Source organism: Molothrus aeneus, chromosome 32 (assembly GCF_037042795.1).
Source record: "Molothrus aeneus isolate 106 chromosome 32, BPBGC_Maene_1.0, whole genome shotgun sequence".
Taxonomy (NCBI): domain Eukaryota; kingdom Metazoa; phylum Chordata; class Aves; order Passeriformes; family Icteridae; genus Molothrus; species Molothrus aeneus.
In genome coordinates, this window is record NC_089677.1 from 2,629,574 (window position 1) to 2,643,450 (window position 13,877).

The 13,877-nt window shown below is 40.6% G+C and overlaps 1 protein-coding gene across 1 annotated transcript in view; it reads left to right on the forward strand.

Annotated features, from left to right (window-relative positions):
• The window catches only part of ABCC9 (ATP binding cassette subfamily C member 9), a 62,236-nt gene that overhangs the window by 36,733 nt on the left and 11,626 nt on the right, over positions 1 to 13,877 (forward strand). The window contains exons 21-29 of the mRNA XM_066568431.1: positions 454 to 579; positions 1,206 to 1,302; positions 2,244 to 2,491; positions 3,369 to 3,517; positions 4,293 to 4,362; positions 5,170 to 5,327; positions 7,400 to 7,492; positions 10,151 to 10,253; positions 12,481 to 12,582. Coding sequence (XP_066424528.1) covers positions 454 to 579; positions 1,206 to 1,302; positions 2,244 to 2,491; positions 3,369 to 3,517; positions 4,293 to 4,362; positions 5,170 to 5,327; positions 7,400 to 7,492; positions 10,151 to 10,253; positions 12,481 to 12,582 — 1,146 coding nt within the window. The remainder of the gene's footprint in view (positions 1 to 453; positions 580 to 1,205; positions 1,303 to 2,243; positions 2,492 to 3,368; positions 3,518 to 4,292; positions 4,363 to 5,169; positions 5,328 to 7,399; positions 7,493 to 10,150; positions 10,254 to 12,480; positions 12,583 to 13,877) is intronic.

Here is a 13,877-nt window from a genome sequence, read left to right on the forward strand (position 1 = left end):
GTCTTGACAATTCCTGAAGTTAACACCATAACATTTAATGGGATTATTGCTTTTCTCTGCAATAGAGTCCCTTCTTAATTCTGTATGCCATGTGGCTAACTGCCACTTCAGCTAACACAGATTTTATAGTGGAAGAACTATTTTATTTTTACATTATTTAAGTAGAGGTTTTTTTGTTCATTGAAAGGCCTGGAGAATTTGTTTTAATTGTAACTGTCTATCCCTTCTTTTCAATGCTTTTTCCTGTCTGATGTGCAGGAAAGCGTGACTTATACAAGTTTCAGTTTATGAGCTGTGCCAGCAAACTTAAGAAGTTATCAACAAAATATTGAATAAAATGAAGACAGAAATTTGCATAATGGTATTGTCACTAATGATGAGACATATCTTGTAGGACCTAGGTCAGTGATTATGGTATCTGTGTTGTGGAGTGCTGGGTGCTTTCTCCCCTAGATCATAGCAATGAAGGATGGAATGGTGCTTAGAGAAGGGACACTAAAGGATATCCAAAACAAGGATGTTGAGCTATATGAACACTGGAAAACTCTGATGAATCGCCAAGATCAAGAGTTGGAAAAGGTAAGTAGAGCATTTAGGCAAGGATGACTTTTCTGCAAAGAAATATTTGTCATTCAATTTCAAAGAAACCCAAACCATGTCCGAAGCACATTTTCAACTTGACTTTAGGGCAAAACCACATGACCTGTAAGGAGTTTTAGGGGCTGGAATAGATTGTCCAGGAAGCGTGTGTTATATCCATCATGGATGGTTTGTAAGCACATCTTAGCCAAGAAACCCTTGGAAATGTGGTGCACAACTGATCCTTTGGTGGGGCAAGGGTAGGACCCAGAAACTTCCTATGGTATCTCTTATCCTTTTATTCTGTTATTGCCACGAACATTTAGGATTCTCTAAAGACTATTTTTGAAGTTTTTTTCATTCCAGAGGAGAGAGAATGAAAGAATGGCAGAGAGAGGGAAAGAAGTGGGCAAAGTTGAATTCTCTGAAGTTTAAATCGAAAAATACTGTGTTTTTTCCATTCTGTAAGTTAAATGATCCATATAAAGTCTCTTTGAGATTACTGTAACTACTACTACAATTGTTGAACAGCTAAGCTCTCAAATTAATAAATGATCTTTCAAATGAATTAAATCTATTATTAATAAATAATAATAATAATAATGATTATAACCTAATTATTCCAGGATATGGAAGCTGACCAGACAACTCTTGAGAGAAAAACCCTTAGAAGGGCGATGTACCCCAGAGAATCCAAGTCACAACTGGAAGATGAAGATGAAGGTTTGTTTTACAATTTCACTTTATTTAACACCATTTTTCATTGCCTTTCCACTTTAATAGCTGGCAGTTCTTAGCAGCAAAGTGTAACTCTATTGATGACACTTCGTAATAATAGTGGAAAGTCCAACATTTTGACCTGTTTACAATAGGACTCGTTCAAGGGATTCTCCATATATTTCCCTAAACATCATGCAGAGATAAGGATGTGTCAAAACAAGTTAATGTCTTTGCTAACTCACAGTGCCTGGAGTTATTGTGGGATGAGACAGAAGTACAACAACATCAGAAATTGTAAAGGAAAAAAAATATGGTAGCTGTCAAGAGCATGTGAACATTTCCTGTCCTTGGGGAAATTTCCCTCCTGCAGGGCTGTGAGATATATATTCTTATTATCTGTGATAAAAAAAAAAATTAAATTTCCTGCTTATACATCTCTGAAATATTTTTTTTTCTACAGCAGAAGTCTTCCACCATTTGTGTTTCAATAGCACGTGATCAATTATCATTTTAGTACTATTGACTGAAGGGAAAATGGAAGTTGTTCATGCAAACAGATGATGAAGAGTCTGGATGTAAAAGTTTGGAGGCTTTTCTAAAATCTTCCAAATTGCTCTTCTGACTGTATAATAAAAGCTGATGAACAGGTTGGGAAAGGCCTGGTCTCTGCTCCAAATAATAAGTAGTAAAGACTTGGTTTATAAAAACTTTTTCTTAACAAAACTGTGACAAGTCAAAGACTGGCAAACTATAGAATAGCTAAAGATCACAGGGGAAGTCTTATGAAAATATGTCTGAAGTGTTCACTGTTCTTAAATGACAAATTGAATTTTGACTTTAAAATTTAAATTCAAAGCAGAAGAAAAAATGCCCAACAAATCCAGTAAAACAAGGTATAGTTATTATTGAATCCATGCTAACTTGATCAAATGTCTGAGTCACAGAGGAAGAAGAGGAAGAAGATGAAGATGATAACATGTCAACTGTCTTGAGGCTCAGGACAAAGATGCCATGGAAAACCTGTTGGAGATATCTAACCTCTGGAGGATTTTTCTTGCTCTTTCTGATGATTTTCTCCAAGCTGTTGAAACACTCAGTTATTGTGGCCATAGATTACTGGCTTGCCACATGGACATCCATGGACAATGCAAACGAAGCCAGGAATGCTGATGAGGACAAGAGCAAAGAGAAGGTGAGCCAGATATTGGAGCCTGACAGGGAAAAAAATGAAAAAAAACATGTTCTAAAGTAATTTTTTGCTTTTCATCTAGAAGCCAGCTGGATTGAAATCACAGGTAGATTATTACACAGGATGAATGGATTCTTAATGTTAAAATAAGGCAATTCAAATTTTATCAATAATTTTGACAATTCAGAACTCAAACAGAATAATACTTGAGGGTAGAAAAATAACTGACCTTTCAAAGTAAGGAGCCTTATACTAAACTTTTCCATCTGGACTTTACAACTGGTCTTCTAAGTCAATGACCCCGCTTTCCTAAGTAGGAAGGAAGTCTTCAATTGTTCTGCTAAAGTACAATCTGCTTATAGCCGTAAATTTGACTCAAGTACAATATCTCATGGAATCCACTTACTAGACTTTCAGAAGGTTTAAATGTGCTATAACCCTGGCAGATCAGTTTAGGATTTGCCCTGTGAATTTCATAATGCTTGAACTTACTAAAGTGGAACTTTCCAACATCTCTCAAATGCCTTAATTCTTGAGAGGTTCTACTCGGTTTCCCTGTTTCTTGGCTAACGATCCTTTCTTTTTGTCCACATTATCAGTCTTCACAGCTCTAAGAGCTACCATTTCAAGGTCTTGAGGGGTAGAATAGAGTGAGGGATCTTAGACCTGCCAGAACTTTTAATTATGTGGACTTAGTGAATTGCAGTTCCATCACTGCAGTTCCATCATATTTCTTTTGTTTCCCAAAGATTATATATAATTATGTAATACAAGAGATAGGATATAGTTGCTGATGGGCACCAGGTACCTTGGGAACTTCCTAGCAGAAAAGAAAAATGGGTGTTTATTTCTAGGATTGATGTATTTGTCATTCCATTAGACATATCATGTAGCTGTCTTCAGCATCCTCTCTGGAGCTGGGATTGTCCTTTGCCTCATCACATCCCTGACTGTGGAGTGGATGGGCCTCACAGCAGCCAAGAACCTGCACCACAATCTCCTCAACAAGATCATCCTTGGACCAATCAGGTACAGGAAAAATGATGTCCCTGGAAAGCCACGTGGTCAAAACCTGTCCTCTTTGTAGCTGCAAGGGTACCCCCAGGAAAAGCTCTTGAATTTGACCTGTTTCCTTCAAGGCCTCAGAAAGGGAAAATAATTAGTGAGATAACCATGGCAGAGGGGGAAACATTCCATGAGAGAACATGTGAAATTTTGCCCCTGTTTTTTATCTGGCTGAAATGTTTCAGAAAGCTGGCACCCCTTCAGGGTTGGAGCTCAAGGACAGCTCTGAGGGCAATTCAGGCTCCAGGGCACCCAGCTCCAGCTCTGAGCAATGGCCATGGTGTCAAACCATGTGGGCACCAAGGCTTCTTCTGTGCACAATACCCAGGGTCTCACAGGCAGCAGAATGGCCAAAGGATCCCTGAATAACAAATAAATTTATCACAGTTCTTCCATGAAACATCTGGGGTCAGTGCCCATAAGAAGGAGGCTGAGCAGCAGCCAAGAACAGGCTGTGATCTTTGGAAGAGATCTTAAATCCTGATGGAGCAAGAAGGAAAGATCAGGACACAAGACAGCAGGTTTGTGGAAGAGGAGACAATTTTTTTTTCAGGGGAAAGTGCCAAAAGAAGCATTTAGACAGTCAAGATGCAGATAAGATGATCTGGCATGTTATTCATATCTATTGCTTTGTTTTAGACAATGGCTGTACACAGCTCTGTGTTCTGTCTGACTGGACTTTAAATCCAAACCTGGAATTCCTCTACAGGTTACTTTTTGGTTTTAATTTGTCCAACAGGTTCTTCGACATGACTCCGCTGGGGCTAATTCTGAATCGCTTCTCTGCTGATACAAATATCATTGATCAGGTAGCTGTAGCAATACATTCTATTATCCTGACTCTGCAAATTTTCGTGTAGATCTGAATGAGATGATGTACTAAATATTCAGTAGAGAAAGGCATAGCAAAACCAGGCTCTGGGAATGATAATAGGGACACTCAAAAAGTACACACATTTGTAGTAATGAGGGCAAGTAACCTTTAAAATAAACACAGTGGGAAGTTGTGGCTCTTAATTTCTTCATATGCAGAGTGGTTGATTCTGTTGGAAGATCTGGATTAAGAAAACATCAGATTTTGGACTCGAAACAGGAAACACAGTAAAATATAAGAACTTTGAATATATGGGAGTAGGTGTGAAAAATAAATGTTCCACCATGGCTGGCAGAACTTGTGGATTTAAAGCATCCAGGGAGAGGAAGAGCTTTCACTATGACTGTGCATTAAAATTTTTGGATGAACAATAATCCTGAATGTAAGGTTGATGGGAATATGGAATAAAAATTATGAGACTCTGAGACAGAGCATTCTACTTTAAATATCTGGCATATCAAGAACAATTTTCTCCTCCTTGCCTGATATATAAATGAGGTGGAAATGGCTCCTATTTCCCCATGATCTTTAAAACTCTGACCTTTAGAAAACAAAAACCTACTGATTCATTTTTTAACTCCTGTACATTTGGCTACGAGACCCATAGAAACAGAAAGACTCTTGATATTAGGAGAACATCAATGAGTATCTAGTGGTATTATTTCACTTTTCTGATAGGAAAAGGTGTATAGTGGTGCTACCAGGATTTTTTTCTTCATGGATGTTTTTCACTTCCCTCTAGCACATCCCTCCCACACTGGAGTCTCTGACCAGATCCACCTTGCTGTGCCTGTCAGCCATTGGGATGATCTCCTATGCCACTCCATGGTTCCTTGTGGCCCTTGTGCCCCTGGGCATAGCATTTTATTTCATCCAGAAATACTTCAGGGTTGCTTCCAAGTATGTATTAAAGAACTGTCCTGAAAGTTTCCTCCATGAAATATTGTACATAAGAACTGTGATGGAATGTGAGCTTGTAGAAGCTAAAAAAGGGGAAAATGACCCTGGCATCCTGCTTTTGATCCTGATGCACGAGTTTGAGACATGCACTGGGGAATATTTCTAACTGACCTGGCTATAAATGGAGTATTTGGGGAAGTAACACCAACTGAATGCATTTTTTTGGCTCTAGAGTGAGATGAACATGAAGTTTGTTAATCAGCTGAGTTTGCATCTGGTCAAAACTCCTCCTTGACATTTGAGCATTAGTAGAGAACAGAAAATAATTCTCTGGATTAACAGCAATCATGGTTTTTCCTTCATATTAGGGGAAAAAATCTCCACAGAAAGTAATTTCCACTGTAGAGTGTTCCATATTCAGGGTGGCTTAGCTGGGTGTAAAGAGTACAGTTTTTTCAGCAAAATGAGAATCGTGCTTCTGGTGCTAAATTTATTCTATAATTTCATAATACATCTTCAGGAAGCCAGTTTTTTCTTAAATTCAATCCCTTAGTCTTTTGTTATCAGACAGAATCTTCCAAGATTTATTTAGAAGAAAACTCTGTAATCAGAATTCACAAAGCAGAAATGTTTAAATCTGAAATAAGTTGCCTAATTTCTGTGAGATTTTTCAGAACCCTTGTTCTTGTCCCACCAAACCTCCAAAATGAAGATGTGTGTGGCAGTACACCAGATCTCAAGGTGGCTGACAAATCAGGAGACCTGGTTCTCACTCTCAAATTATTCTGTTAAATTAAAGTCTTTTAAATCACTTGAGATGTGACTCGTGTTCTTTTGATGGACAATAGAAATGAAAACATCCACTTTATTTCCCTAAAAGTTAGTCTTGGGAAATGAAGGATGACGGAATAGCTTCAGCCAGTATTTGTAACTCACTTGCATGCAGTCCTTTGCAGGCATATAAGCCTCAATAATTTTTAGAAATGCAAATATTTACAATATTTCTTGCAGCACTTTGACTCTTTGTTGTATTTTCCATTACATCTTTCAAAAACTTCTATGTATTTTCCATCATAAATTTGAAAGATATTTACCATCAAAACACCAGCAGCAAATTCAATTTTGCACACTGCAACATTCAGCAACATCAAGCAGTTGCTTCTCCTAGCCTATCTAATACAGTGAGCAAAATTTGTAGGCTTTTGATAACAAGTTTTAATGTCTAATGAGCTGGACTTTCTTCTGTTTGTACAACTGGCTGCTATGCCAATGGCAGAATGTTACAGAAAGATGCATTTTTTTTTCTGTGGTTTGGAAAATGTTCCTCTTTTAAAAGACTGGAACTTTTTGGACTTAAATATTGTTGCTCCATGCAGGTCTTGGAAGTGTCATTGCTGAGTAATTTGGGAAATTTATCACTCATATTATTTCTCTGTCAGTGCTGTCTCTGCTACAACCAATGTTAACAGCACAAAGAGAAGATCTGCTATCATCTGAAATATTTTACTTTCAGCATGTTGTGGCACTTCCAGATATGGAAAATGAGGGCAGGTTTATGTGGAAATACAGCTTTTTTGTTAGGCCAGCTGTTGTCATAAAATATATAAACTTCCTGATACACAGACCCTATTACATACCTGATCTAAGATTCACAAATAACATGCTAAAAAATTTAAAATCAATGGTTTTTAATTTAATTTAATTTTATTAATATATCAGAATCTGTGAGAATAAAATGTAATGAGGATCTGTCTAAAATGGATAGCACGTTTTTATCCAGGAGAGACATGATAATGTCATAATCCCTGGGGGGCAAATAGAAGCTTAAAGTGACCAAAAGTAAATGGAGAGGGCAGCAGGGAGATGATTCAAAGGCTCCTGTGGCAAAAAAAAAAAAAAAGGAATGTTATATTCCCATGCCAGTGTCTTTCTGTACTATAGAAATTTTGTGTGATCCTGAAAAGAATATGTGCAATACAGAAAATGTCTGTTCTTGTCTGCTGTGCAGCAAAATTTCTACAGACAGAAATGTTTGCATTGTAATGGGCATCTGTTGTTTTTTGTACTCCCAGGGACCTCCAGGAACTTGATGACAGCACCCAGCTCCCTCTGCTGTGTCACTTCTCTGAGACAGCTGAAGGCCTTACCACCATCAGAGCATTTGGGTAAAATTTGTAAAACAAATTATTAGAGGGAGGCTTGAGGGTCAGGCTAGCCTGTTCAGCTTCCTTGGAGCATGTCTGAGGGCAAACTGTTGAATTTGAAGAACTTTATTAAGCTATTTAGAAAAAAGATAATGCTTTTTATTTTTTGTGTGTTGCTTTGCCTCTTAAACATTTTGCATATTTTCAGTAACACGTGTATTGGTGTTCCACTCAATTAAAGATTATTATATTTTTAGGATATGATATTTAAATTTTTAATGAATCTATTTTAACATGCCTTTAACTTGAACAGCAGGGAGCTCTGTTTTGCCAGGCAGGCAGAGGCACTGCCCCTTCAAACCCCCTGCTATATCCAAGTGTCCCTGAATCTGTTCTGTGTTTAACCCACTACCCAAGCAAGGAGTATTATGGCGCTTATATGGTGCTCTCCAGCTGCAAGGCAGTGTGCAACTTGAGAGAGTTTCCAAGAAAACTGCAGCAGAACAGAACTTGATTTTAATATTGTAAAACCTGACTTTGTTAATCAAAACTGAGAAATCAATTCTGTAAGATCCAGAGAGTTTTGCCAGCTTTCCATGCATACATTTTCTCTCTTCTACCTGAAATATAGGCCAAACTCTCCTATGTTCACTCCGTTGTGGGGATGACTGTCAAAGTGCCAGATTGAGGTTTTTTTCCCAGTAAGTGCACCCTGCACCCATTCTGCACTATGCAGAATTCCAAACCAGAGCAGATCCCACTGCAATGACATTTCCACACCTATTTAATCAGCTTCAGGCTGTTTCCTCACATCAAGCTAAGCTTTCAAACCTCAGCTGTTAGCACAGAGTGTTGCAGTAAGGCCTGTGGAAGAACAAGCAAAACCACTGTTATGTTGTACAGGTGTGAGCCAGTGGTCAACAGGAAATGCTTTAATTAGCTTTATCAACAGAATGATGTATTGAAACGGGAAGTCATCATTAGGGCCTGATGCTGATGTATGCTGAGTACTTCTCAAGAGGTTCAGAGTGGCCTTTCATCACCTGAGGAAGGTTATGAACCTGAGGTTATCTCCTGAGGAAGCTGAAGGAGCTTACCACTTTCTGAGTGGTTAAACTCTTTTTTTGCCGCACAAAAAGGTAATGTGGGCTTGGATGGCAGAGAGCAAAAGGCACCCGAGGGCACCACAACAATTGAGTTTTTCAGGATTGCTGGCGCTAATCAAAGCCATTTCATTTCCCTGCCTGTGCTCCGCTGCCCACCAAACCTGAAGTCTCCTGCATTTATTGTCTGCAAGTTTCTTTTTACTGCTGGTGCTGTTACTCATTCTCTGCAGTTTAGGTTCAGTATGTTCCAGGATAAAACTGAGCAGCTCCTCACATAACTTACCACAAAGCAATACAGTTGGATCAGAGAGCAATCTCAGTGACCTTTGCTGTTCGTCATCTGACAGGATAAAAGTCTGAAAGTGCCCAGAAGATGAGCTGAACGTGGATGAAAGTACAGATTGAGCATGTCAGATTTTCCATTAGGAGAGCAGGAGTTTTGCTGCCAGGGAAGCAGATGAGCAGAGTAGTCAGTGCATCCTTGTTCCTCCCCACATTGCATCGTAACTGTTACCAGTTGTTCTGGGGAGGTTGCTTGTCCTGTTTACAAGCTGTGCAGAGGGAAATAAAATATCAGCAGGAAATAGCAGGAAAAAAAGGAATTTTCTGGAAAAACAGACATTAGAGGTGCCCTGAGACTTTGAAATGGAAGATAAAACACACACTGAGCTGCTGACTGAAGTTCAGCTAGTTTAATCAAGTGAGGGTATTCACCAGACTATTCACTGACTATGATTTCAAACAAAATGGTTTCCATCTGACTGTGCAAGGCACCATGAATTTAATACACTAGCACCAATAGAGATTTCTCCCTGCCCTCCCAAATGTACCTCGGCTCTTCAGTGCTCTGGCATCCTTGCACTGTTTTTTAAATGTGATGGGCATTGTGTGGGGGAGAGAGGAACAAGCGGCAGTGGAGGTAACACCACTCATTTTTCTAATTTAGAGGTGATCTATAGCTCTCCCTGATTGTACTTTCCCAGTTGTTTAGGCAAAGTGTGACTGGCTGAGAAAACAGCTGAGCTGAGTATCTGAAAGGTCTGATTTACAGATCAGTCTACATCCATATTAGTTGAAACTTTAGGGATGTCACCCCTGTTGAAGAGCCCTGCAGCTGGCCAGGTAACTTCTGAAATCAGACTTCAGCGGACAGGTGAGCCCTCTGCCCTTGCAAGTGGCCTGTGAGGAGGAGCTGAGGGGCCACAGCAGCACTCACCTGTGGGAGGAGTGGACTACAATCCACAGCTATAAAAGGTGGATCAGCTCTAGGAAACAAAACCTGTCCCAGCACCCCGGCATTGCAATTTCTTTGAGGGGACAGTCTCTGGTTCAAACCCTAGTCCAACAGAATTGCTTGTCAAACAAATCCCAACTCCACGTGTCGCTCTGGCTCTGGGGAGCTGTGGCAGCAGATGTGCGTTCTTAGGGAAGAGCTTTTAACCCAAACTTTGGCAAAAACAGAAGGGCAAAAAGTTTTGGGCTGGGGAAAGGGAAGGCAGAGCAGAGTTAAGGCTTTACCCTTTTGTGTGTGAGTGCATAATGTGTTGTAATGTAACAACTTTGGTCCCGGCAGGCACGAAGCCAGATTTAAACAACGTATGCTGGAGCTGACGGACACGAACAACATTGCCTACTTATTTCTGTCAGCTGCCAACAGATGGCTGGAGGTCAGGACGGTACGTTCAGTTTTGTCCCAGCCATGGTTTTGAAACCTTGGAAGCAAACAGAGACTTTGCCTGATGCAGAGAAGATAATAACGAGTATTAATCTCACGAGGAGATTATACACACAGTTCCTTAAAATAGATCAGGATTGTTATGTTAAACCCAGAGGGTTTTTTCAGCTTTCTTGGCCAGGAGTAAGAAAATACAAGTCTGCCTCATCTTCTGCTGCTGTGCTGTCTCGCGTCTGAAGGGAGTGCGAGAACAAACATTTACATAACTTCAAACAAGACTTTCTCTACTACTGTGCAGCATCCACAGACCTGCCACAGCAGGAACTACTTTCAAGGCAGAGCATGGCTTTTCAGTGGCTTTATGAACTGTGCCATCCTTCTGCCAGGGCTGTTTTAGACATACTGATCTCCCAGGTCTTGAAGTATCTCTCCAGCAGCAGGGTTAATCCCACAGCTGTAAGCTAAACCCTTGCAGGGCCATACTGTTTGTGGTTTTATTGTTTGATATCATGAAAGATAGCATTACTAGACTCCAGAAAGAAAATGACAGCAGGGCACAATGCAGCCAATGACACTGACGTAGGCTCCTGGGTTTTGTGGGGCTCTCTGCGAGGGACTTTCCTGATCTGCAAGGCAAGAAGAAGCAAGCAAAGTAACTGTGATTCCCTTATTCATCTGAAACAGAGCAGTGAATAAACAGAGCAGTGGCCTGATTCTGCTGGACATAAATAGCAACAGGCATGGTTAATCCTCACATCAAAGGCTGCATACTCACCTTCTTTTCCTGTTGGAGCAATGAAGTTATTCTCCGTTTTTTATGATGGCAAAGCTTTCCCTTGTGCTCTAAGCTTTCCGCTTCTTACAGCATCCAAGATCAGCTGAAATTGCTTCCAAATCTAAGACAGATAAATAACAGGGCAACAGCCAATCCTGGAAGAAGCCTGTTAATGTCTCACAGACTTAGACTTGCTTACATGCAGAATGAATTTGGTCCAAGAATACACTTTGCCTCATGAGAGCATTAGAAATAATGTGGTCTTGCCAAGGAATAGTTCATCTAGCTCTGCCTAATGGCACAGTGGAACTAAGACCACTAAAAACTTTGTGAGATTTAATAGCAGCTGTTAAGTCCTGTCCTAGCAGATGATGGAGACTCAAGACCATTATGCTCCATAGGTGTGTGTCACAGAATCCCAGAATCACAGAATGATTTGGGCTGGGAGGGAACTTAGAGCCCATCCAGTTCCAACCCCTGCCATGGGCAGGGACACCTTCCACTATCCCAGGTTTCTCAGTTCTCCATCCAGCCTGGCCTTCTAGAGATGAGGCAGCCACAGCTTCTCTGGTCAGCCTATGCCAGGGTCTCACCACCCTCACAGGGAAGAATTTCTTCCTCATAGCAAATCTAATTCCCCCCTCTGTCAGTTTGAATCCATTCTCCCCTAAAATTTGAGTCTGTAATCTGCTCATAATTTCTTAGACAGATGAACTAGGCAGACCTCATTTCAAATCTCAGAAGGAAAGATTCCTGACACGATATCATCAGGCAGGAGGAAAAAATTAATAGAAAATGTGATCCAAAGTAAATGTAATGCAGGCAGCAGTGGGAGAGTGGGAATACCAACTATATCCCATTAATCAGCACCTTGACTCCACAAGATGACATGTGGCATATGCTTCAAACCTGAGGTAAACATCAAGAAAATGGGTTGCAGCTCTTGCAAAGCTTCTGCCAATAAAACATGTGCATGACATGTATAAATTCTACCAAAAGCCTTCCTGGACTTTGTGAAGTCAGTGATACTTCCTTTTTTGAGGAGGCAGATCCATAGTTGAGAAGACCTGAAGGAGAGTGCAGAGAGTGGAATTGATTTGTTTTAGTGGTGGGAATTAGAGGTGTCACTGTTATATCCTTCTCATGATTTTTTTAATATGCTTATTAGAGTTTTTGATCCCTGCTGTTTATGGGGTTGACACAATGGGATGCCTTAGCCCAAATGAATTTGCAGCACTTACTGGCCTATTTCATTAGTGTTCAGCAAGTTGCTTTGAGTATTTCAGTTTGAGCATCACAACCATGACCTCTTCCAGGGGAAAAAAACAAACCAAAATTAAGGGCTACATGTAATTATATAAATAATTCTTAGGAAAGCAGAACTGCTCCACAGGTAAAGAAATGTTCTGGTTGCTGCATTTTTCCCTTTTTGTCCCCCTGTCTCTCCTTCCAGGATTATCTGGGTGCCTGTATTGTCCTGACTGCTGCTGTCACTTCCATCACTGAAGGGCCACACTCGGGGTTTGTGGGGCTGGGTCTCCTGTATGCTCTGACGGTACGTGCCAAGGCCAAGTGTAAGAACTTCCAGACCAACATATTAATTTTATAACATTTTTATGTTACACTGTCATCTCCCAGCTTTCTTAATCTTGAAAAAAAAAGAGTCCTGCAAATAATGGACTCAAGCCAAAGTTGAGAGAGTTCAGGACAACTTGGACTTGTTTCAGATTTTATGAGCCAATTAAGAAAACACAACCATTCCCAGGCCCTGCGTGCTCCCAAGTGGAGCAGGAAAATTAAAAATGCGTAAGAGGACCTGCTGTGCACTCTGTTTTGTACAACACAGCACTGTTTCCACCTCTACATGGCAAAACCTGCCAGGAAATACTGATTGTCATCATCTGGGTAATCTTTAACCAAAGACCAAATAAAATAATTGCTGAAGAAACAGAATTATTGGTTTTGCCCTTGGAGGGAAATTACTGAGATTCCCAAGATAGTCCATGCAATTATGAATGGATTTGGGGATTGGGACATTTGTGGGCATGGTTCATCATGCCAGGTAGCAGTAGGCATGCAGAGGAGATGGACTTAAGGATGACAAGGTTGTGGTGGTCCAGTAGCTGGTTCACTCTGTCATTGTCATTAGCAGTGAGAAGGAACAGTATTTTAGTGTACCTGGCTGCAAGAGAGGCTGAGTATTCATCATGAGCACAGAGTGAATGACAATCACCATGGAGAGAAGTATTCATGAATTAAGCACAAGAGTTGGGACAAAATATTACTGAATGAACCATGAGAGTGGGGACAAAGGCAGGATGATGATAGTGGCAGGAAGAACTTTTGAAACCATGACTGGCATGGCAAAAATCTGTCTGATTTGAAGTACTGGTATGAGGAAAGGATAAAGGTGTGGGTCTAACCCTGAGATCTGGCTTTGCACGTAAATGCTGGTGAGCCCATGGCCACAACAGAAAGTCCTCAGCAGCTGCCTTAGGGAGACCTTAGATCCCCTCTGTGCTGCTGTTGCAACAGTGTGAGAATCTGTCAACAACTGAAAATCAATCCCAGGGCTTCAGATTTACTCTGAAAATATTCCTGGTAATGCTGCTTCATTAGCAGGGATCTAGAAGCGTCAGGATGTCTGCATCATCCTTGGCTTCTTTGTTTTTAGCCCTGTGTTTGCAAACAGTTCATTGGTGTGAAACAGGCATGTGCTGAAGTCTGGCACAACAGGTGAAGAAGAGCTTTAGGCACCAAGTGATCACCTGTCTCCCTCCTGCCCACAATAACCCTGATGAACTTTTGAAGGCAGCTGGATCATTACCTGTCTCGCCTGGCATAGTTTGG